Source organism: Onychostoma macrolepis, chromosome 19 (assembly GCF_012432095.1).
Source record: "Onychostoma macrolepis isolate SWU-2019 chromosome 19, ASM1243209v1, whole genome shotgun sequence".
Classification (NCBI taxonomy): domain Eukaryota; kingdom Metazoa; phylum Chordata; class Actinopteri; order Cypriniformes; family Cyprinidae; genus Onychostoma; species Onychostoma macrolepis.
Genome location: NC_081173.1, coordinates 15,815,907 through 15,841,029, shown reverse-complemented (window position 1 = coordinate 15,841,029; position 25,123 = coordinate 15,815,907). Strand labels below are relative to the sequence as shown.

At 36.6% G+C, this 25,123-nt stretch overlaps 4 protein-coding genes across 13 annotated transcripts in view; 2 read left to right on the top strand and 2 right to left on the bottom strand.

The window, feature by feature from the left end:
* The first annotated feature begins 3,240 nt into the window (after positions 1-3,240).
* LOC131525781 (calaxin-like) lies at positions 3,241-4,894 on the top strand. The gene is made up of 6 exons (XM_058753728.1): positions 3,241-3,377; positions 3,703-3,858; positions 4,136-4,240; positions 4,317-4,468; positions 4,547-4,651; positions 4,742-4,894. The coding sequence occupies exons 1-6, from the start codon at positions 3,302-3,304 to the stop codon at positions 4,790-4,792; spliced, it is 645 nt and encodes a 214-aa protein (XP_058609711.1). The 5' UTR covers positions 3,241-3,301; the 3' UTR covers positions 4,793-4,894.
* Positions 4,844-7,502, bottom strand: LOC131525778 (RNA-binding protein 48-like). Of its 2 annotated transcripts, none has more exons than XM_058753723.1 (5): positions 7,314-7,502; positions 6,957-7,147; positions 5,918-6,063; positions 5,264-5,826; positions 4,844-4,982 (listed from the first exon to the last, which is right to left on the bottom strand). In XM_058753723.1, exons 1-5 carry the CDS (start codon positions 7,437-7,439, stop codon positions 4,911-4,913), a joined length of 1,098 nt encoding a protein of 365 aa, XP_058609706.1. In that variant the 5' UTR covers positions 7,440-7,502; the 3' UTR covers positions 4,844-4,910. The 2 variants fall into 2 exon arrangements, with proteins under 2 accessions (XP_058609706.1, XP_058609707.1); XM_058753724.1 differs by having other exon boundaries at positions 6,957-7,110; positions 7,314-7,452.
* Positions 7,503-8,154: 652 nt separating this feature from the next.
* Positions 8,155-15,069, top strand: illr4 (immune-related, lectin-like receptor 4). Its single transcript, XM_058752835.1, has 7 exons — positions 8,155-8,271; positions 12,767-12,880; positions 12,952-13,020; positions 13,102-13,161; positions 13,242-13,378; positions 13,468-13,583; positions 13,687-15,069. Exons 1-7 carry the CDS (start codon positions 8,187-8,189, stop codon positions 13,862-13,864), a joined length of 759 nt encoding a protein of 252 aa, XP_058608818.1. The 5' UTR covers positions 8,155-8,186; the 3' UTR covers positions 13,865-15,069.
* Positions 15,031-25,123, bottom strand: part of LOC131525346 (zinc finger MYM-type protein 4-like) — a 44,263-nt gene continuing 34,170 nt past the window's right edge. For 8 of the 9 annotated variants that reach the window (XM_058752832.1, XM_058752827.1, XM_058752834.1 and 5 more), the window contains 19 exons: positions 24,645-24,681; positions 23,903-24,018; positions 23,569-23,793; positions 22,155-22,305; positions 21,860-22,035; positions 20,026-20,185; positions 19,735-19,863; positions 19,569-19,597; positions 19,258-19,387; positions 18,999-19,108; positions 18,634-18,805; positions 18,315-18,521; positions 18,110-18,210; positions 17,872-18,001; positions 17,528-17,679; positions 16,165-16,279; positions 15,819-16,058; positions 15,617-15,740; positions 15,031-15,545 (listed from right to left, as the gene is read on the bottom strand). In XM_058752832.1, the coding sequence (XP_058608815.1) occupies positions 15,326-15,545; positions 15,617-15,740; positions 15,819-16,058; positions 16,165-16,279; positions 17,528-17,679; positions 17,872-18,001; positions 18,110-18,210; positions 18,315-18,521; positions 18,634-18,805; positions 18,999-19,108; positions 19,258-19,387; positions 19,569-19,597; positions 19,735-19,863; positions 20,026-20,185; positions 21,860-22,035; positions 22,155-22,305; positions 23,569-23,793; positions 23,903-24,018; positions 24,645-24,681 (2,724 nt within the window). In that variant the 3' untranslated portion in view covers positions 15,031-15,325. The remainder of the gene's footprint in view (positions 15,546-15,616; positions 15,741-15,818; positions 16,059-16,164; positions 16,280-17,527; positions 17,680-17,871; positions 18,002-18,109; positions 18,211-18,314; positions 18,522-18,633; positions 18,806-18,998; positions 19,109-19,257; positions 19,388-19,568; positions 19,598-19,734; positions 19,864-20,025; positions 20,186-21,859; positions 22,036-22,154; positions 22,306-23,568; positions 23,794-23,902; positions 24,019-24,644; positions 24,682-25,123) is intronic. The other variant, XM_058752826.1, reaches the window with a different exon arrangement.

The following is a 25,123-nucleotide window of genomic DNA, read 5'->3' as shown; positions in this document are numbered from 1 at the left end:
ACATCCTCAATCACGGCATGATCTATTCTGTCGTGCAGCGCTCAAAACTGTGGACAACATAAACTAGCTCCACCGTAAAATAATCCGAAGAACCTTTTCGTGGAAACGAATCAGACTTCTAATCACCTTTAGCGAGCATGAGGCGAAGGGTAAATATAAAAATGAAATAGATCTTATATCCTATATAAAAAATTATCTTTTATCTCACAACTCTCCTAATTACGGCTTTTATCGAGCATGAGGCGAATGGTGCTTCTCAAATGGAAGGCTGCATCCTCAAATTATGATGATGCAGTACCGACTCGTTTTCTTTCAGTTTATTTTAGTGAATTTAAATGTGTGCAGCCTTCGTAGGATGCAGCCTTCCATTTGAGAGGCACCCATAGATAAGCTTTGTTGAACTGAAAAAAGCTCTGAATGAGGAGTCGATTCCTCTTCATGGGATCGATTCCCTCGATTCCCAACGCCTCGGAATCGAGGAATCGATTCTTTGGAATCGATTCCCAGCTCTAGTGTCATTTTCAAAATGCTTTGAATTCAGCATCTTAATTTGAGTCGATTTGCCTCAAACTTCATCAGAATAATGACAAAACACGGCCAATGTAAAACTGTGAAGGGAATATTAATATGTAAAATACTGTTGCCATGGCAATGTGTCAAACTTCAATATTCTTTTACGGTGATTTTGAGGCAGATAACATGCTTAGAATTCCGTGAAACTCAATACACATATCCGTATTAATGATAGTTAGACACCGGCAAAAGCTCATAAACGGGCGTGGAAGAGGCACTCTATAGCGCCACCTTTTGTCAAAAGTGGGGGGGTTAGTTTTAGCTACAGACACCAAACTCGGTAAATGAATTGTTCTTATTAAGCGGACAACTTTTTAATTTACAGTCATTGGCTACGACCAACAGGAAGTCGGCTATTTTTATTTTAATGTTTGTTTTTTGAGAAAACGGGCTGTAAATAAATTCATACTCCTCCAAGCAGAAACAAGTAGTTCAAACCAAACTTTGTCAACATGATGCCAATATGCTGAAGATTTTAAATTGCGGACGGATTTAGGATATCTCGAACGGTGTGGCAATGGTGATTTATTAAAGTAACAGTAAAAAAAAGATAGCAGTAATATTTTAAAACCTTTAAAGTGCAGCTTCCAAACACTTCAAAACTTTTTACATAAATATAACAAGTCATTCTGAGGAAACATGCTTAGTTTCATGCTCAGGGCCACAAAACAATTAAAACTATCACTGAAATTGGTTTAAATGTGAAGAGTGTAATACCAAGGATGACCACCAGATGGAGGCATAACCTTAAACCTCATGAGCTGCCTGTCTGTGTATCAGAATGAAAAATAATGCATAGAATCAGCTGAAATGTTCTGTGCTGTCAGTATTATTTTACATATATATATATATATATATATATTCTCTTAGTTTCACATTGAAATGTTAGGCATGAGTGCATGAATCTTTGTTCTTTATTTTCAAATGATGTACAAGAAAGTTTTTTTTTTTTTTGCAGTACCATGTCAATTGTAGATGACAGAATTCACATTTTTGATGTGAACTGTCCTTTTAAATAACATTTAACTTGACTATTGACTAGAAGTCTGTAGCAATTGTTATTAATGACAGTCCTGGCTTTGTATTAATTTTTTCCCATGTATCTGAAAATGTTTTGAATCTTGACTGTTTCACAGTGAGGTTTATCTTTGTGACCACTATTTGGTGCAACACCAATATTGTACAAGTAGCTGCTCATGTTTTCTTTTTTCTGCCTGGTGCCGTTTAAAACTAAAACACATTTTATATTATTTTAAAAAATATTATTTTATAATATTTTTGTCTTCACCTGTTAAAGGCAAATAAAAGCTACTGAACGCACTTTTAAGAATGTTTACATGAGGTAAAAATAAACTATGTTCAATTTGTATATATTGTGCTGGATTTACTTGCTACTAAAGATAGGCCTATGCTATAATTTTTTAGAAATTTCTGCAAAACGGATTATCCGTTTATGGTACAGAAGAAAATGTAAATCTACAGAATTTTCCTTTTTAATGTGGAAGGAAATGTCCGTAAACTTAACAGAAAATGTCCTGGTAATTTTAAAAACATTATCTGTTTTTTTACGGAATTTTTTTTTTTACTGTGTGTGTGTGTCTCTCACAGTCTTGATAGTTTGGATTAACCCTTTCATTGCTGTACCAGACTGTCAGAGGGTTACTGTAACCCACCAGACTGTCAGAGGGTTACTGTAATGCATGTGCCCGCTGGGCACAGTTTTCCTGATGCCACCAGGGTGGCGTTTGCACTGACGGCTTGGGTCCGCCATCGCTGCTTGCAGCTATATTTACAGTTTGTAATTATGTAGCTGTAATAGGCAGCTTCTGTTACACACATGTAACAGACTGAGTCTGTTACACAGCTACTTGTACACTTAAGTACAATCTTGATACACTTTATTTTAAGTAGCTTATGTCTGTGCACTTACAATTACAATTACGTTGCATAAAATCTGCAACATATATGTAACAATATTTTGGTTACATAAGTAGCTGTGTAACATACTCGGTCTGTTACATATGTGTAACAGAAGCTGCCTATTACATCTACATAATTACAAACTATAAGTACAGGCTGTTCCATAACTTAGTTACATGGTAAGTAACTTTTGTTTCATGTTAGTAGAACGGCTACTACTAACTTAGTAGTACTAAGTACTTAACTAGGTAATTACTCTGTATTATGGACACCTTAAAATAAAGTGTTACCCAAATTTCTATCTGGGACATTTTAGATCGATCATGGGCCCCGTGTCTCACCTGGTTGCCCGTTGACAGCAACATTGCTCAAAAAGTTGCCCCATGTATCATCAACCTCAAAGTTTGAGGACAATGCTTAAACATTGATTCTGATGATTTAATGACTCTTTCAATGCTGGTTGCAATTTATTGGCATAACAATCTGCAAAAAAAAGTATCATTGAACAAATCTGATTGTGATTCAAAAGATTCGAGTCACTGGGATGAATCGAAACCCACAATTAGCCTACAACCCCTGCACAGCAATGAGCGCTGTAGCCTAGATACTGAGGGGGCCAGCTTCCCCAATAAGTCCCACAATAACCAGATATGGTTAAAAATGTTGTTAGGATAAAATAAAACGACCGTTTACTGACAAACAAAATGGATGATGCATTCCTTTTTTTTTTCACACTACACAACATCGCTCCGCCTTTATGACGCGTTTCTATAGCAACATCTAACGAAAGACTTGTGTGAGTAAAAACATGCAGAAAATGTCGGCGATGCACAGAAAATTAATTCAAAACCTCGCCGAAACATTATGCAAGCAAGTCAGACATTGTAGGTATCTGTAATGCTTTTTTCTTCTTCTAACATGTCAATCAATATTCTTTATAATATTATTATTGTAAAACGTTTGCTCTCAGATCTTAGTTCAGGGCTAGGCAGCGACGATGTCCTGCAGAGTTTAGCTCCAACCCTGAAAAAACCCTCACCTGCCTGTAGCCCTAGATTAGCTTGTTCAGGTGTGTTTGATTAGGGTTGGAGCTAAACTCTACAGGACAGCGGCACTCCAGGACCAACGTCGCCTAGCCCTGTCTTAGTTCATTATCATGTCAGAAAATGCCTTGTTTATTCATTTGACAATACTGTGCTCATGCTGTAGTTGATAAAACAGAGACGGAGTGTCTGATCAGGCTGTTCAACGGGCTGCTGGGAGAGCAGGCAGAGAGAAGAGCGGCTCATGGACTGGACCGGGTCAGGTTTAGAAATATACTGCACAACACATTCGGCATGACCGACGATATGATGATGGACAGCGGTACGTTTCCGATTTGGATGAGGACGATTATAAAGCTAGTAGTCTGGTCTAGCTAGTAGTGTTTTACTGCTGACACTACACACTGAAGTGGACAGTATAGTAGGCCTGAATAGTAAAGTGTGTTTAATACATATACACAAATATATACACATACTAAAATATATCTTAAGTTTAAAGTTATGAGGAAATTGGTAAATGACAATAATGAATGTTTGCAATGTTTCTTAATTATCAAATAATATTAATGTAAACTGATTACTATTATTTTAATTAACAGTATTTCGTGCCTTTGACAAGGACAATGACACCTACATAAGTGTCAAAGAATGGGTGGAAGGTCTGTCGGTCTTTTTGCGAGGCACACTGGATGAGAAAATTAAATGTAAGTACTTTATATTTCACTTTAAAGTGGTGATCATGAAATGTTATGCACATAATTTCATTTATATTTATATTAGTCTGTTTTGACGTATACAACCTGCATGGGGACGGATACATCTCACGGGAGGAGATGTTACAAATGCTGAAAGACAGCCTCATCAGACAACCCACTGAAGAGGATCCTGATGAGGGGATTAAGGACATTGTGGAGATTGCCTTGAAGAAAATGGTACTGCTATGTGTCCTTAAATTTACATGTAACATTTTACCATTGTTAAGTATAAAATACATGAACCATTTTTTTCAGGATTATGACCATGATGGGAAAGTTTCTTATTCTGATTATGAGAAGACAGTCAAAGATGAAAACCTTTTACTAGAAGCTTTTGGCAACTGCCTCCCAGATGCAAAGGTAGAAATCACAAGCAACTATTTGTGCGTGTAAAATTTATTGTCATTTTAAAGGGCAGGCTCTTAAATTGTTCTTTTATTTGTTTGGCAGAGCATACTGGCATTCGAGCAATATGCATTCCAGGAACCACATGGACATTGAAAAGTACTACATTTTTTATGGAGAAAAAAAAAAAAAAGAGAAAAGTTAGTTAATATTTGTGGCTGAAACTGAAATAAATATCTAAAATATTGCTCAATGTGAGACCATGACTGTCTTATTAAATTCTTCTGCGTGGCTTTGCTGTTGGGGTCTTTCCTTGTACTGGTTTGACCTCTGCAACAGCTGTAACCTAAGAAAAGAAAGAAAAAAAATATTGTAACAACATATTGCAATATACCATCACATATTACATAATGTACATAACATTTTATTTTAGTATCATTGAGATATTATAGTATTTTAATAATGTGTATTTTAATTTAAAATTCTAATAATTTTGTAATGTTATTGTCATTTTCATTGTCAGTTGTTATATATATATATAAACTATAATAACTATAATAACTCTGGTACACAATGTACTTATGTAAATTACATGATATTTACAGCAGGAATGAGAGACAAACTAACCTTGCACATTGTTTGACGAATCAAATTGGCGGTTACATTTAATGAATGATCCTCCATGTCTACCTTGGGCAGCTCTGGTAATTTAGGACCAATCAGAGTCTCAGTTTCAGCAGTTTCATTCAAAAATAATGCTTGTCCCTCCAACTTTCTTTTTCTACTTTCCAAATGTGTAGTCCTTGGCATAAATCTAAGAAATGGTGACAGGTTCTTCCGCCTTTCACTCAGATCTCTCTCTTTTTTATAAGATGCAGAGGATGTACACTGCTTTGAAGTTTCTGTGACAGGAGGGGTGGCATTATGTAGAGAGCCCATCTTATCCTCTGTAGTAGGTAATCTTATATCAGTGGTCCACTGCAACTGTAATGGCTGTGCAAAACCATGAAGTCCATAAGAAACATTCTCCACTGAGGGCAAAGGAAGAACAGGAAAGCCCATGTCGTCAGAGTCCACATTCTCTATTCTGGCCTTTTCAGAGCCTTTCTGGATCTCAGGTGTTGCAGCTGTTTGTGTGTCCGTGCTTGATGACTCTGTGCTTTCTTCTAATTGTCGATCGTGTTGTTTTGCTAAAAAAAAACAACAACAAAAATCACATAAGTTATATAGATTTTCTACAGATGTAACCTATTGGGAGACAATTCACATCATTAACAATACCTGTATTTTGGCTTGCTCTGTTAACATATCTTCTCCTGTCCTGCAACTTTTGCCTCGTCTCTTCCACAGTTTCATACTCGGGGGCATAGCAGACGTGCAACTGACCCCCAAAGAAGCTCTTTTCATCAGTGTGCCGTTTAGCTACCCTGAAAAATTCCACATTGTAACATACGCATGTCATTTCATGAGAAATGAGCCTTTGGAGTCCATCATGAACATATCCGTATAAAAAAAAAAAAAAACGAACTTAATAAAAATCTGACACTAACTTTTATGTTTTATTATAGCCATTAATAAGTTATAAATCGGCACATTTTTATAGAATTTTTAGTTTTAAGTTAATCATATTTAGATATCAGCATTAAATTCTCTTTATAATATTCAGCTTGCAGCGTCACGACCTCGAGAAAAGGTTAAAAGATGAAATTACACACATAAAAAAAAACTCTGCATTTCTCCTTTTCTAGCTTGTTGCCAAATAAGCCTGCCATTGTATATTATGAACATTGTTGGCTACTTGACAAATTGTTTTTGAATTCGTTTTAGAAGTTGCTTCGAATAAAACTGTCTGCTAAATGTGTAAATGTAAAAATACTTTTTAAGATACTTTTAGTTAAAAAGGACACATTTGCAATATTACAAAAAAAATCCATTTCTACCTTCTATTCATCCAAAAACTCTGAAAATGTGTAAAATTCCACAAAAATATTCAGCAGAACAGGTGTTTACAACATATTAACTGCAAATCAGCATATTGAAATGATTTCTGAATGATCATGTGACACTGAATACTGTAGTAATGGCTGCTGAAAATTCAGCTTTGCCATCACAGGAATAAATTATACTTTAAAATATAGTAAAATAAATAAAAATGTTTTATTTTAAAGTATAATAATGTCACAATTTTACTGTTTAACTTTTTTTTTTTTTTATGAAATAAATGCAGCCTTGCCTTGATGAGCATAAGAGACAAACATTTAAAAAATCCAGTGTGGCACGAGCACATGCTCACTTTAAACATGTCTTAGTCTGTCTTTACCTTGCACTTGTCAGTTTCTGGAATTGAAATAAGTAGACTTCAGTGAACTGCTCTGCTGGGTATTCATCAAGCGCCCTGTACTCCTCGATCACTCCATAGAGAGCAAAGAGCTGCACCAGCTCTGTCATCACTCCAATAGCGGGCACTCCTTGAACTAACAGGAACCGAGACTCCAAGTTAATGGTATATACCTGAAATCAGTGATACAGTCAAAAATATTATTTGCAATGGCTGTGGCTCAAAACTTAGTGAGGTGACTGACTACAACATCTTTGTGTATTAGGCGCACACTGATACGACAAGCTAAACTACAGTGCTCACTGCTCACATAAATTACAATTTATAAAATAAACCCACCTTAACAGCTTTGAGGCGCCTACCCTCTCTGTATTTTGGGCGTGTTTGGGCAACGTTTTGTTGCTCATGGTGTTTATACACTTTTTGTGTACCCCACACAGAAGGATTAGCAACCGAACTGTCCATTTGTGTGGTGAAGTCAGCGACCAAGGTAAACGATTAATCAGGCTTTCAAAATAAAAGTCTAAATTTTTAAACGATCGTTTTGTTATCGTAGTGATTTGCAATTGCATAGTTAATTTGACATATTAATTCAGTCTAATTTTTAACCATCTGGTATTGTTCTCTGCGTCAAGTCACACTTGTGTGTTGTTTGCGGTCATTGGAAATGAATGGGAAATACAAAGAGCAATTCCCAAATGAACGATACCTAAGGGTTAATTTAATACATATTCCCCCAATTTTACAGAGAAGGCTTAAACCTAGTCCCACAATAAAACGCTTGTCTGAGCTGTTTTGACTGAAAGAAACTTGTACTCACGTATCTAAAACTATGTCAGTGTCATTTATTTGTCTCAAGATGTAGCCTACACCAGTAATGTTTCTTTTTTGTTTGTTTGTTTTTAATGCATGTGTATAAAAGCTACTGAACTATGACTTAATCCTGGCTTAATTTAAGCCCTGTCTATGAATTAGGCCTTAGCCTATGAATATACTGTATATTGAGCAGTGTTCTGAAGTATTACATTTATACTGTTAATAATGAATTTTTCAAAGACCACATGATTATTTCATTTGATTATTTTAAACCTAAACATAAGATGATTCCAAAAAGGACAAAAAAGACCATCAAGTTCCTCTTTTCATTAACTTCTCATAATTTGATGATAGAAGCATTGAGATGCATCCTTTCTGAATCAAAGATTGAGAAAAATGTCTGAGGACGTTGTATACTCGGAGGTCGTATTTGTGAAAAGAAACAAAGTCGACAAGGATGATCCAGATGAGTGTCATTTAGGTGAGTATTCAGTAAGTGGTGTTTTTAAACTCATATTCTCACATAACTGCATTTTTGCAAATTGCAAGCAAAGAGTATGAACAAGCAAATGTTGGCAGTAAAACAGATTTTGAGTTTGAGGTTCTAATTATGTTGTATGAATTATGTAAAAGCAGTATCATGTTAAATGTTTATGTTCAAGATCAATTAAATTGATATATATGTGACCCTGGACCATAAAACCAATCTTAAGTCGCTGGGGTATATTTGTAGCAATAACCAAAAATACATTGTATGGGTCAAAATTATCGATTTTTCTTTTATGCCAAAAATCATTAGGATATTAAGAAAAGATCATGTTCCATGAAGATATTTTGCAAATTTCTTACCGTAAATATATCAAAACTTCATTTTTTATTAGTATTATGCATTGCTAAGAACTTCATTTGGACAACTTTAAAGGCGATTTTCTCAATATTTAGATTTTTTTTGCACCCTCAGATTCCAGATTTTCAAATAGCTGTATCTCGGCCAAATATTGTCCGATCCTAACAAACCATACATCAATGGAAAGCTTATTTATTATGATGTATAAATCTCAATTTCGAAAAATTGACACTTAAGACTGGTTTTGTGGTCCAGGGTCACATATTCTCAAGATTTAATTTTTTTTTTCATGCAAAATATAGGGTACCTTTAAGATGCATATTCCTACTCTAAGTTACTACCTAATATGCACCATTTAGGGGTAAAGAACATACAAAGAGGGTACTTCTTCTCTGGTGACAACCTGTTATATATTCAAAAGACGTGTGTTTGCATGGGAATAAGCATGATCTTTTGGATAAGTCTGAGGTTACAGTAGATGACAAATAAGTTGGGTCCAAGAGTCATGTTGTTTGTTTTAATAGCAAAACTTTCCATGGGCATTGGGGGGAAGACTGGGTGGTTGCAAGGGGTGGAAGATCTTTTTCTGTTTTCAATTTAATAACAAATACTATATTGCAAACTCTTAGTGACTTTCATATTGGGAAATTCATGGGAGGATGTTGTGATGTTCTTATGAAATCATGGTAACATCAGCACATTACTAAAAGGGTACTGCCCACACGCAGTGTTGTGTGTAAAGCATTACAAAACATTTCATTACTGAAATTTAATTACTCTTCTCTTAAAAAAGTAAAGTAAGGGATTACTCTTATTTTTGTATTATTATTATTTTTTGTAATAAGTTAGCCTACTTCTGATATATTTGCATGAAATACTGTATAGACTACAGAAAAACTCTATATAAAACAATAGTGGATTTAACATCTAATGTTAAAATGTATGTTTTTAAGGTAAAATTCTCCCTTAACGTACTCAGTTCAAGAATAATTTATCCAATTTTATATTACTTATTTGAAAGAATTAAAAAAGCAGTTTCATGCTATCCTTGTACTGTTCAACTAGTCGAGGTCGATATGGGATTTAGAAAGTAATCAGTAATGCAAAACTTTTTAGAGAAAGTAATTAGTAACCTAATTACACTGTTGAAGATGCATTTAGTAGCCTAGCTAGTAACTTTACTCATCCTTGTTCTTGTTCAAAATATTTCTGTCATGACAACTCTCGTAGGTATTGGCATGGTAATGTACATGACAATGTTAATGTATTTGGTCTTGGCGGAATAGATCTGCTATGCTGCGGCAGAGCAAGTGCCGAGACTTGCTATTGCCAATACATCCACAACATGCTGCTGTGAGCTTGTAGGAGATACTGCTGCTGCACATAAAACACATATGAATAACCACCATATAGCATACATGAAGCATCTCGTAGCAGATCTACACTGCGTTCCAAATTATTTTGCAAGTGATATATCAGTAGGATTTCGGTACAATAAAGAGTCCAATTTTTGTTTGTGTTGTTTTTCACATCTTTTTAGTTAACTGGTATCAATCTCAGACAGGTTTGTTCAATAGTTTGCCAGTTCTTCTTAGGTAAATGGAAACCCTACTTAAAGAGGTTGTTCCACATTATTAAGCAAGTCACAGTTCTCATGAAATATGGTGAGGAAGAAAGATCTTTCTGAAGATGAAAAGTATGAAACAATGCAATGTCTTGCAAAAGGCATCAAAACAGTATTTCGCGAAAAGCAAATAGAAATGATTGAACTGTCAAAAGATTTGTGAGTGACTTAGAGCACAGAAGATCTTGGTCAGATAAAGATTTATTAAGGAACGTTTTTGTCAAACAAATGAACTGTATTGTAATACCAGCTGTAAAAAAGCCACTGCTGAGCAGCAAACAGGTGTTTGAAGCTACTGGAGTCTCAAGATCCTCTTCATGCAGACTGCCAGTTGTGTGTAAAGCTGTGTTTCAGTCACTGCTAACCAAACTCACAAAGAGAAACCTGCACAGTGGCTGTAGAAATACATTTTCAAACTGTTTAGCACCATGGTATTTATGCAGCATGGCATAGTGTGTTGTCCTGCATGAAAATCCTTTTATTTCCGAGAGCACTATTCTTCATTTTATACCACAGCAGAATATGGTCAGTTATGAACTCCACATACAGTATTGTTCAAAATAATAGCAGTACAATGTGACTAACCAGAATAATCAAGGTTTTTAGTATATTTTTTATTGCTACGTGGCAAACAAGTTACCAGTAGGTGCAGTAGATTCTCAGAAAACAAACAAGACCCAGCATTCATGATATGGACCCTCTTAAGGCTGTGCAATTGGGCAATTAGTTGAATTAGTTGAAAGGGGTGTGTTCAAAAAAATAGCAGTGTGGCATTCAATCACTGAGGTCATCAATTTTGTGAAGAAACAGGTGTGAATCAGGTGGCCCCTATTTAAGGATGAAGCCAGCACTTGCTAAACATGCATTTGAAAGCCTGAGGAAAATGGGTCGTTCAAGACATTGTTCAGAAGAACAGCGTACTTTGATTAAAAAGTTGATTGGAGAGGGAAAACCTATAAAGAGGTGCAAAACTTATAGGCTGTTCAGCTAAAATGATCTCCAATGCCTTAAAATGGAGAGCAAAACCAGAGAAACGTGGAAGAAAACGGAAGACAACCATCAAAATGGATCAAGAATAACCAGAATGGCAAAGGCTCAGCCAATGATCACCTCCAGGATGATCAAAGACAGTCTGGAGTTACCTGTAAGTACTGTGACAGTTAGAAGACGTCTGTGTGAAGCTAATCTATTTTCAAGAATCCCCCGCAAAGTCCCTCTGTTAAAAAAGGCATGTGCAGAAGAGGTTACAATTTGCCAAAGAACACATCAACTGGCCTAAAGAGAAATGGAGGAACATTTTGTGGACTGATGAGAGTAAAATTGTTCTTTTGGGTCCAAGGGCCACAGGCAGTTTGTGAGACGACCCCAAACTCTGAATTCAAGCCACAGTACACAGTGAAGACAGTGAAGCATGGTGGTGCAAGCATCATGATATGGGCATGTTTCTCCTACTATGGTGTTGGGCCTATTTATCGCATACCAGGGATCATGGATCAGTTTGCATATGTTAAAATACTTGAAGAGGTCATGTTGCCCTATGCTGAAGAGGACATGCCCTTGAAATGGTTGTTTCAACAAGACAATGACCCCAAACACACTAGTAAACGAGCAAAGTCTTGGTTCCAAACCAACAAAATTAATGTTATGGAGTGGCCAGCCCAATCTCCGGACCTTAATCCAATCGAGAACTTGTGAGGTGATATCAAAAATGCTGTTTCTGAAGCAAAACCAAGAAATATGAATGAATTGTGGAATGTTGTTAAAGAATCATGGAGTGGAATAACAGCTGAGAGGTGCCACAAGTTGGTTGACTCCATGCCACACAGATGTGAAGCAGTTTTAAAAAACTGTGGTCATACAACCTTGATTATTCTTGTTAGTCACATTGTACTGCTATTATTTCGAACAATACTGTAGGTATCTTGCAGAAGTCCTTTTGACACCCTAAAATGACCTTACATCCCACTTCCCAATATTCCAACCCAAATCATCGCCCACCGCCTCATTGCTGATGTTGCAGTCTTATTGGAATAGGATGGCCATTCATCAACTATCAGAAATCCATTTATCTGGACCATGCATTGTACTGCAGCATTCGTAAGTGAATAAATCTATTTAAAAACAAGTCCTCATGTGTTTCTACAGCCACTTATGACAGGGTCACATTTGTTTCCACTGATGTCCTGAAGCGCGCTTCAGCTTCTCTCCGCACAAACAATTGGATATGCGCCAAATAGCGCATAAAAAAAAAAGACGGCAGAAAAGAGAGCAACATTTGTGGTTTCGTGATGAAAAGTGTCTGAAGTGCTCAAATAAAAATATGATTTTTCAAAGATTTACACGCACTGCAAATTATTTTGTTTTCAATTTCTGTATTTTTGAGCCTTAAGAAGAATCTTTTTGCAAACTTTTATTTTTTAATTGCAAAATAATTTTTTTTGCTCTCAAACACAGTATGTTTGATTGAATAAAAAAAGACACAAAATAAACTCCATATTCTTGTAGGTGATTCGTCTCGAGCTCCGCAAAAGGCCAAACAGTGTTGTGACTGGGTTCGAATGGTGCTGCTGCTGCTCTGTATTCTCCTCACGGGCGCGCTGGTCGCACTCAGCTTCCAGTGTACGTATATTATATTATTATGCTTCTTACATTTCAATATGCAATATACATCTAATCATCACCTACTTTAGGTGTATATACAGAGAAAAAGCTTGAAGATCTTCAACAGGTCCACAATGTGCTAAATGAGAACTTAACAGGTAAAGACTCTTCAATTGAACAGTTCAAAACAATTTATAAAATCAAGCATTATGAACAGACTCGTTTTCAAACATTTTCAGCAGTGCTTCAAGACATGCTTCACTGTACACAAAAGTTGTCCAAAGCTCTGTATGACAGTGGTAAGTGCTTATTATATGCAAATTTCATCCCCATGAAAGATGAAATAAAATAACTCATCTCAAATGCAATAAACTTTTAGCATGTCCAAAGAACTGGGAGTATCATGCAGGAAAATGTTACCTTTTCTCCACAAACAAACTGAGCTGGACTGATAGTCGAGATGCCTGTATCTCAGATGGCGGTCATCTGGTGATTATAAACAGCAGAGACGAGCAGGTTTGTCCGTGTACTTACAAATAACGACTGTTTGAAATTAATATGAAATATTGCAATGTAAATAACAAGCCTACGCTTTGTCCTGTAAGGAGTTCCTGATAGGCATTATAAAAATCGAAGTGTCATTCTGGATCGGCCTCACAGATGAGAAGTTAGAGGGTCAATGGCTATGGGTAGACAACACAAATCTTTGCAAAGATAAAAGGTATTTCTTCAATTACAGTTCTTTAAATTCTAAACCCTAAATCTTATACCCTTTTGACAAATTTTGAGGTATTGCTCTCAATGAAACAAATCATTTCTTTCAGTTACTGGACTAGAAAGGAACCAGATAACTGGAAAGGACATGGGGGAGAGTACCCCAGCAGAGAGGACTGTGCTCACATACATAAAAACTCCATCCAGGATCTTAAGAGCTGGTTTGATGCTGTCTGCAATAAAGCACTCAGAAGAATATGTGAGACCAGATCCTCCAGACAAACATAGTGGCCGTGTTAAGTTGTGTGTCATCAGAAGCAGATTATTTGAAAACAAAAATGTGGCTTATGACAAGGGAATATCAGTCCAGTATATTTACTTTATGGCCCAGCATCGGTGTCGCATAAGCCCCTGTTGCTTTTGTTCGGCTGGGGGTCTGTGGAACCTCAAAGAACTTTGGTAATAAGATGCGTTTGGAAAAGACTGAACAGACAGTTTTGCTGTACTTTTTTTTTTTACTCGCTTCTGCTAGGAAGCTTTGAGGCCTTGAGTTCAGCGAAGTAACGGATTTGAATCTGAGCTCTAAAATTGGCCATAAATAATAAGTGGATCCTGTTGCAAAATAATAATAATAAAAAAAAAATCCTTCAGGCCTTCGCTTGGGCTGATACGTGTTGGTGTCTTTTTAATATTTAGCCCTGTCTTAGGCTTTTTACTTTGCTTACTATGAGAGTGCCTGGATTTGGATTTCTTTTGTATTTTGCAACAGGATCCACTTAACATTTTTGACATTTCGTTCCCTCTCTGGAGCACCCATAGTTTTGCCTGTAAGTCCCTGATTCACCCCTGGTCAAGATGGTTTCATTATTACCCAAACTGGCCATATTGGATTTCAAAAAGATATTTCGCTGCTTTTATTCAATTTTATTGTCCAATTTTCACCCAAGTTGCCTGAAAAAGATCCTGTGACTAAACCATGCAAAAGTTATATTTAAAACGTAGCAAACCACTTCTTTTCAAATCAGATGTCTGTCAAAGAATTGAAAATATTTGTAATGCTCCAAACCATTTTTCTCAAGTTTTCTAAAAGTGAAAACTGTTTCAAAGTAAATCCTACACTAATTGTTTTTGGTGTGGATATGTTTGCTGCAGCATAAAATCTATTTTGCCTGCCATGCAGAAAGTTTATTTGCAACAAACAGTAAAAAAAAAATTTTCTCATGTGCATCTCTTGATCACAGGCAGCTTTATCTTTTCAGTCTTTTCTAAATATATGAACAGGTATAAGTAAATTAAATTATTTCTAAAATCACCACCAGCGTGACATGACAAACAAAAAAAGGTGTGGGTTAATGCATCAAGTGTTTCTGTGCAAGTAAAAAGGTGATTTTTGTACCTCTTTTCAGACAATAAAGATAAAAGATGTGCAGAATCAGTTTCACAGTCTTTTTTATCCATTAAAAAAAGGCATCAAGAGTCAATTTCAGGAACATTCCATCTATTTAAACCAACATGGCTTGCAATGAAAAACAATTACAAAATCTGTTTTTGGAATGATGCTGTCAATGTCTTTAGTGTTTAAATATAATACAAAGGTGGCGAATTACAATAATCCCACTGTAACTGTGTGCGTCTTTATAACTAAAAGAAGATTGAAAATGGAAACGAAATGATAAACCACTTGCTTTCCAGCATTCAGAACAAGAGTCAAAATCCCAGAGGATGCATTCAGGTTTTCTCAGTATTGTACTAAACCGGTGTGAAGTCCGAGTCACTGTCTGAATCAGTCTCATTGGGTGATTTGTCTCTCTCCAGGTGCAGCTCTCTGACAGTAAGGATACGTGTGAGCATGCTATCCAGAACCTCATCATTCAGAGAGGTGGTAGAGAACCACGTGGGACTGCTGGGGACACAGGAGCGCTCGGGGCTCAGGTAAAATTGGGTTGTGTCTTGTCTTATGCCGGGCGAGCTGGAAGAAACAACATTGTATGACGACCAAATACACCATGACTCATTTTATTACACAAAATGCCGACGTACCATTTTGAGAGATAGAACTCGTAAAGCCTGACAGGACAGCGAAGAGGATTGTCTGAATTCTGCCGTATTTTTAGCACCCTTTGCCGTTCACCTTCTTTCTTCTTCTTCTTTACAGGGACACCATCTAAATTGGACAAAATTACTTAAGTAGAAACATAACTAACAAAAAGCACACTATTAAAAAGTATGACTGATCACTGACCTGTGCTTCCGTCCTCTTTCGGGGGATAGAAACGGAGGAAAGACACTTTGTTGTTGGCTTGTCCTCGAGAGTAGCGTTTGATGTGGCCAAAAGAGAGGCGGCGGTGCTGCTCCACTGTCCTGTAGTTGAAGTACTTAGTGAAGAAGTAGAGCAGTGTGTTGAGCAGCACACCGGGTGAAAACGCCCCCAGCTGCTTACAGTCCCACAGATGATACTCCTCCACACGAGAATGAACATAACCTGAACGAACAAACAAACAAACACACACACACACACACACACACAGAGACATGTTTATAGAGCAGCAGCAAAACAAGCTAGTCACACATTGTCCTAAATTACTCACCGCTGGGCAAAATAGTTGGTTTCCACCCTCTGAGTATGTTGCTCATTTCATGGCAGAATTTGGCGTAGAAGACGTCTGCGAAGATGTTCTCCATCCGATTGTTCTCAAACAGGTACTGCAAACATGAATGACAAGAGCCAAATCGAATAGACTATAAATAACATGACTGAATGTAAGGCTGAATGATTAATTGCATTTGCGATAATATCGCGATATGAAAAAATTAGATTTTTAACCGCAGAGGCTGCGATTAAACGGTCACGTGACACACAAGAAAAAAAGAGATGTGTTCGACTTGAAAAATCGATCGGTGTATGTCTGACATCAATGCACAGCGAGACAAAGCATAAGGAGACGTCTGCTCTCTTACAGCTCTCGTGGTCCTTTGATGGTAAATCAGAGGAAGCATCAAGTTGGCACGCTACAGTGTTGCCAAGTCCGCGGTTTGCCTTCAAATATTTAGCCCCTGAAATGCGAATCTTACCAGGGGAACCCCTCCAAAAACATTTTCCCCCCCAGAAAGCAATTTTTCCCGGTGGACCCCCCTCGAAACGCGATTGGACTCATTTTGAGTAGCAATTGGGCAGGTTGTGTTGTGAAAACCTGGCAACCCCAGCACATGGAAATGTTTGAAAGCGTATATATATGAACGTACTTCAAAGCGACACATGGAAATTACTCAAGAAGTAACAGCATTACGGTTAATTTCATTACTGAAGACTTCAAAGATTGCTCATATATATATATATATATATATATATATATATATATATATATATATATATATATATATATATATATACATACACACATAGATTTTAAATTTAAGAATATGTGTCTAAATTTAGACAGACTTTAAATAAGAATATACATTACCTCTGAGACAGTGTTTAAAAAGTGCAATCCACATGTTTACATACGTTTATTACAGTGACTTTGAATTAATTACTTAAATACTGAGTGTGGTAAAACAACAGATTTGTTTTTATGTTTCTGCAATCTACTTTAGTTTATGTGATTTGTTACTGACTTTCATAATGTTTACACCAGGCTTATTTGTCAGTGCTTTATGTTGTCATAATTACTACATGCTTACAAGGCTGGAAGTTCAACAAATCAGTCAATATACTACTGTGATTGTAGTTGTTAATCTAATTTTGTGTTGGTCATACTATACAATGATTTATTGCTCGTCTTTGTTGAATGATACAGAACAAAGAGCTTTAAAAAAAAAAATTGCATATTAAAATCGCAATATTGGTAAAAAAAAAAAAAAAAAAATTGCAATTAGATTTTCCAAAATCATTCAGCCCTAACTGAATGTGTTGAGTTTGTGTTTGTTTTTTTCTTCTTCACAATTTACCTGCTGGATTCCCAAGCAGAGATAAAAGACGCTGTCAGGGCTGTATTTCTCTCCGTTGGGTCGACGAACTTCAGAAATGAACTTGCAGAGGCCGTAGCTTATTTCAGCAGTGCAGCACTTCAACAAATCCTCCTTTAGTGTCATACTACGTGCTATTGATGAAGAAGTGTTTAATGCCATAAAAATCTCATCTCGCATACGTAAAAATGACTAATTAATCGAAATTTTCATTGTTGATTTATTTAATTATTCCCAAGATAATGTGGTCCAATATTGCTTCTTAATAAAATGACTTAACTTGTTTTGGGGATGAAATGCTGGATAAAAAGCAAACTGAGGCTTACAGCCAAATTTGAGAGTCTCCATGTTGGGTTGGGTGTTCCTCCAGCGCACCCACTTCTTCCAGGCTTTGACTCCGTACTCATGTTGCAGTTTGGAGAGGCTGTTTGGAGGTGCTGATGCACACTTACTGCCCTACATTCCAACAAAACACATCATATAATCAGATACTTAGCTTTCCATAATATGATACGTTAGAGTTTGGTTGGTGGTCAGGAATAATTCTGCTTTAGTTTTTCTTACCTGTTTTTTCTCAGGGAAGCCATCGTGTCCTCTCTTGCGTGATCTCTGTTTGCCAGAATTGACCTCCTTTTGCATTTGCTTTCTAAAACGTTCAATGCTCTCTGAAACATGAAAGGATAAAGGTGCATGGAAAAGGAATGAAAGATAATAATTAAAAAAAAAACTTGGTGTGTTTTGACGTCTTAACCACAGCAGAAGCTCTTACCGATTGGGAAATCGGCCTCCAAGTCCATCTGAGGCTCTTCTACGGTGGTGGAGACGGGGGTCAGTGTGGCAGATCTGGATGGAGGAGGCCTCTCAGGCTCAGGGGTTTGATCCCATGTCTGGGCAGAAGACACAGAGTCCTCCCCCCAACTCAGATTGCTGGATAGATCTTCCAAATCAAGGTCCTCCATTATGTTACCAGTCTGATCTGAGCAACAAAACAGGTGGCTTCAAAGATGTGACCGAAACAATTAAATGTGCATTTACGGATATATTATACAGCCTAAACACCATAACCCTCAATGTTTTCCATCATTTACCACTAGAGATGATTTGTTTCTCCTTCTCTGCATCCTCAGCCACCATCTCTGCCATCATGATGAGGTCGGCCTCCAGAGGGTCATCAGGGATCTTCTCTTTGATTTCCTGAATGGTCTTCACAATGTGCTCGGCATTATCCAGGGTTGTAGGGAAGAACAAGGGCACCGGAACCTGCATAGAAGCCATATTTACTTCATAGACCACAAAACTACATCTAACCAAGAGCGGCAACTGTCTACATATCTACTTTTAACAATTTTCAAGGAATATTCAAGGCTAAATACACTTCTGTGATATTTTGTTAATACAGAGAATAATTCTGACTCAGAAGTTAAGGATGAGGAAGGGTAAAGAGTAGATGTACCGGAAGTGGAAGCCCCACAGACTGTGGAATGTATTGAGTGTAGAGATGCATAGGAACTGGCACATACACTGGTACTGGTACAGGCAGCACTATCACCTTAGGAGTTCCATCTGCAGGATATATATATATATATAAAAAAAAATTATAATAAAAAAAGTCTCATATGCACTGGTAGAAAAAAAGAGAAAAATGGGGAAGAATTTGCAGAATAAGGATGCTAAAAGTTGATTGTCATTGTCGCACTGGAACTGATTAGTACCTATTTGTGCTTCAGCATCACAGGTGTGAGGTTTACAGGACGTGGCTTTGTTTTTGCTTATGGATTTATATGGCAAGTCCTTGTCTTTCTGGGTTTGGGATGAAGAGACAGGAGCTTTCACAGCACACTCCTGTGAGCGGAGAACAGAACAAGAGATTTGTTTACAGCAAACCAGATTGATCCAAACAAGCACTCCTAAAGCTAAAAAAAGGACAAATTAGAATCCCAATTTTGCTCTCAATAAGTAAAGTTAGTTACTAAAAATCTCAGTTTTTAGACCGAGTATAAATACAAGTCTTTCCTGAACTCACATTTCCTGTGACTTTTACAGGAACAGAGCCTGAGGAAACAAAGGGTTATATATGAATGGCTTAAGCAAACAACGTATCTCAATCTTTAATCATTTGCATTATGTAAAAGTGCTCCATCCAGGTTGACATGAGTGTTTAGATAGTTAATGCATCTGAGGTTAATCACCTTTTGGATCTGTGTTTCCCAAAACACCTGGCTGGTCGTTGGATGCACTCGAAAGCGAGACGACATTGGCAATGACCGGTGTGCCCTGTTTAGTACTTTGAGGAACTGCAGAGGATACTGGGGTCACACCTGTGGAGACAGTGACAGCGCAGGACTCCAGACTAAAGAAAATGAAACATTTAGGATGTAATAATTTTAGCTAGCCAATTACGGAATCTACAGATTTAATGAACAAAGACTGGATGGGATAAAAGCAGACCAATACACCCAAATATCTGTAAGAGGACATACCTCGTGTGGCTAGAGATTTATTTGCAACGACTCCAGTGATGCCCTGCAGACTGCAGAAGAACATCAGGCACCGCAGGCTGCAGAAATGCTTCATCTCACCCAGCCATTTCACAGTCTCCGTTATCTTCTTGGCCTGCCTGCACATTGAGCACTTTATTTCCTGTCAAAATTGTGCAGCAGCAACATTTACTGTTACTTTCAGAAGCAACATCTTATATCAATAACTTAAGCAATATCCTAAGTCTAATGATGCAGCACAAAGGTACTTTGAAACAATATAGGGAATTTGCACCATGTAGTTCCAGGCACTCAGTTCTAGGAACTAGCTAGCAGGCTAGAGAACTAATTTCCTGGTTGCATTCGCACCGGCAGCAGGAACTCTGAAGTGGCCGACAGCTACGTCTTTATGCACGCCATTTACAGACGTCAACAACCAGGGCATGGAGGATGCCATGATCCAAGTTGTTTTTGTTGTGTTTCGTGGGTTTCATGATAACGGAAATGGAATGGTGTTTTCCATGTTTGTGGAGTAAATATTTTTACATGGCTTTTTAAAAATGCTGGGTAGCCGGTGTTTTGTATGCGTTTGGCCAATCAGTGTACACTTATGTCACTGGTAGTTTCTATGGAACTATTTTAGACCCTACTCTGAAATAGTAGCTAATTTAGTTCCCCGATACTGAGTTCCTAGAACTAAACTCTTTCCTAGTTCCTGCTGATGTGAACACACCAAAAAGCGGGTATTCCGCTAATATTTCTAGAACTATGAAAAGGTTCCTCTGGCGCTAAAGCCCCTAATGTGACCTCTTCATTTTCTTTTTCTTACTAACTTCATCACAAAATAAGTAATATAAAAAATAATCAAAATAATTGATTAAATAACTAACTATCCAAGTAACTATATAAGTGCACAACTAACTAAACAAGTAGTAAATAAGTAAATAAATTGAACAACTAAAACTAGTGCTGGGCGGTATGACCAAAAATTTATATATCACGGTATTTTTCAAAATTATACCGGTTTCACAGTATATGACGGTATTTTATTTTTTTTCATGCATGACCGGGTGTTAACCACATTTTCTACTGACTGAGAGAGGAAATACTGCAGTAGATCGACTTAGAATGCCTTATTTTACTGTCATGATGAATGAATATTGTAGAAAAATTCCACACTAAACAGTGACTTAACACGACCCATAAATACATGTTAACCAGGAGTCACTCATTTATAATTGCAACATCGTCTGATAAAATGAACATGCATCTACACTAAAGAGGGCTATGCGGTGGTTTTGGCTATATTACTTTTTGTCTCATGTAATGCACTGCCTGCATCTGAGTAACAAACCGCTAGGTTTGTTAGTATGTATATTCTATGGAAAAAAGCGGCTAAAAGGATCTGAAAGTTACTAAATATAGCGCTAAAGTCCCGCTCGTGTGTGTGTGAGACATAGGAGCTGATGGCAGGGGACTGTGGATATTTGTGGCTGAGTTCATGTTCTACTAGTTCTACAGCTTCAGTTTAGGAACTTTCACGCATACAGCTGTTCCCTCGCCACAGTGAAAAGAGACCCCTCTCAAACAGCGCCACGCTGAGAACGCTGTTTAAACGACATAAGAAAAATAAACACCGGTATTCGGTATGAACCGGTATACCGCCCAGCACTAACTAAAACTACTAAGTCAGTTCAGTTAGTAAATAAATAACTATGTAACCAAGCAGTAAATAAATAATTACATAACTAAAACAGATTAAATAAGCAAATAACTACATAAATATACAGCTAAAACAAACAACTCAACCGCATAAGTAAACAAAATAAAATATTACCTGACGGATCAGTAAATTGTGTTTTAACAAGCAATCGTTCCCACAGAACTCCTCTTGCTTCCCATCAAAGACATCAGTCACTACAGTCTTAGAAGTGCTGTTACAGTAAAAGCAGTTGCAACAGTGTTTCTTTCCCCAGCGTTTGAACAGGCTATGCTCAAAGAGCGTCTTGCATCCTGTACAGACAGGAAAACCACAAGCACAAGGTCACATATACAAAATAATAAGGTTATTAATCTAATATTAAAATATTGCCAAACAATAACATAAGATTTGAATTATGCTTATAGCTTACTCTCACTGCAGAAAGAACGGTCAACCTTGTTTATCTTTCTCACTATTTTTACAATCTTATCGAGCTTGCAGTGTTCACAGCGAGCTTCTATGCGGTAGATCCTTCTGAACTCATCAACACAAGTGTTACTGCAGAAAGCGTACATTTTCCTCTGAAAGATCAGATAAAAAAAAAAATTAATACAAATAAATAAAAGATAGAAGCATGTACTCAACCAGGGCCACAGGCAACTATTAACACATTTTCTTTGGTCTTTTTGTTTTATTAAAGGGGTGGTTGATTGTGATTTCCCTTTTTTAACTTTAGTGTATAATGTTGCTGTTTGAGCATAAACAATATCTGCAAAATTACGACGCTGAAAGTTCAATGCAAACGGAGATATTGTCTTTTAAAATTATGGTAGTTTAATGCTTACAAATATGGCTGGTAGGGACTACAACGAGCTACTTCCCAGGTTGGTGACATCAAAACCCCAGAAATTTACATAAACCCTGCCCCCAGGAACAAGCTACAAAGGAGGCGAGACCATGTTGTGCTTCTCTCTCTCCCATTCAGATCATCAGCTCCAATGAACCGTGTTCCAATTATACACTTTAGACAGACAGATATTTTTCATATATCTACAAGAAGCATGCACACGGTTGCCGCTGTAGTGAGCAATACTTACTGGCAAACACTTCTTACTGTTACAAAACTGCTACAACGCAATCATGTATTCTGCTGTATTACAGCTTTAATCAGGATAAAACCGGATATTAGAAGCTAACATAAACAGTAGCATTTACAAATAACAGCATATGTAAAAGTATGAAACAACAAACAAAGAAACATGCGTTCTGAAACACCCTGTGATCCTCCTCACTAATATTCTCTGGGCCTCCATCGGGCTCAAATTGATAAGCAATACTGACGATGCCATCGTTTACAAAACAAACAGAGCGTGAGCCACTGAGCTGAGGGGTGTGACTTTTAGATGCGCACTAGGCGTTTTGGCGAATCACAACACACTGTGCCAAGCTAACCAATCTGAGCCCATTGAGTATTTCTGAGGGAGGGGCTTCATAAAACCAGGAAATCATCAGAACGTTCATAAGAGTAGGGACAGAGTGGTGTAGAATAAAGGTAAATTATGTGAAAATTAACATATTATACTGCACCCCATAAACACAATCAAGCCTAGAAAAAAAAAAAAAAAAAAAAAAAAAGTCAACCACCCCTTTAAGAAGTATCAAATAATGAATAAGCACATGTAGGCAATTTCCCTACAGTCCTATTTACCCTAATATGAAAATACTTTAAATTACTTTTAAATGAGCAAAATTATAGTTTAACACAGCTATACAATTGTATATTTTAAAACTAAGTATTTTTAATTGGTCTAATAAAAACAAGTAGGTCTAGTGAACAGAAGTACCCTAAACTCCAGCAGCTCTGGTCTGTGGAAGAAGAAGTTCAGACACTGAGAGCAGGGGATCTTGGTGACTGTCTGCACTGGACCACTGGAAGTACTGGTCTTCGCTGATGAGCTGGACTCTGAGGAAGCTGGTTTGGGGGCAGCAGGGTTCGGGGTAGATGTGTTTTTGCTTGTAGAGGTTACTGTATTTACTGACATGTTAGGTTTAGTCTTATTGAAGGACTCCTGAACCAAGCAAAACAAAAACCAACACAAACTGATTCGAATCAAATCAATATGTTTGAGTACTATAACATTTTAAGGAAGATCAGTGCCAGACATGACAGAATTGTACCTGATATGCTAGTACACAGGAATAAGAGCAAAAGTTCTGAACGGATCCTTTAAACGTGGATATGTGGTACTGAGGCACTAGTTTCAGCTTGCAGTTGCTGCATTCTGCTGCAACACCTTGTTTGCATGCAGACAATAAAGACATTCAAGTATAATTTTTAAACACAGAATAAAATTAAACAGTTGTAAATGTCAAATTGAATAAATGCACGGTAACACTTTAGTTTAGGACCAATTCTCACAATTTACTAGTTGCTTATTAGCATGCATATTACTAACATATTGGTTGTTTTTTTAAACCCACATTTTAATGCTTTATTCTACATCAATGGCATATTATACATCCCTTAATTCTACCCCATACCTAAACTTAACTACCTTACTAGCAGCAAATTAGGTGTTTACTGAGGCAAAATTTCAGTTAATAGTTAGAATTGGTCTCCAACAAAGTGTGACTAAATGCATCAATGAATAATGCATTCAATTTTATTTTTAAAACTAACTAAATAAAATTGTTAATATTTATAAAATAAAAGAAATAAATAATGATCAACCAAATGCATTGACTTTAAAAGCTGTAGTGTTGACTAAAATAATTAATCCAGTGGATTTTATGATGCCTGGGTGACTATCTATACTATCATATATTTAGCAATGTTTTTTTTAAATAATTGTTCATAAAAATTAAAAAAAAAAAAAATTTAAATGCTGTCACAATTTTCCCAAAATCACAATTTACTCACCCTCAAGTCGTTCCAAACCTGTATGACTTTCTTTTTTCTGTGGAACACAAAAGAAGATATTTTTAATGTGTAAGTGTTGTTTGTTTATACAATTAAAGTTAATGGGGTCCAATATCTTCTGTTGTGTTCCACAGAAAGAAAAACAAAAAGGTTTGGAACAATATGAGAGTGAGCAGTAATACATTTTCTTTTTAAGTTAACATTTCATTTAATTACTTAAATTACATTTTATTGTGATGAGAAATATATATAACCATTCAAAATGCTGGGGTTAGCATGACTTGCTGAAAAAAAAAAAAAAAAAAAAAATCTGCAAAGATGCATTAAGTTGATTAAAAGCAAGACCAAAAAAATTCTTTTGAACTTTGTTCATCAAAAAAATCCACAGGATTAAATTACTTTTTAAAATATATTAGCATAGAAAACAGTTATTTTAATTAATAATAATATTTCACAATATTACTGTTTTTATATATTTA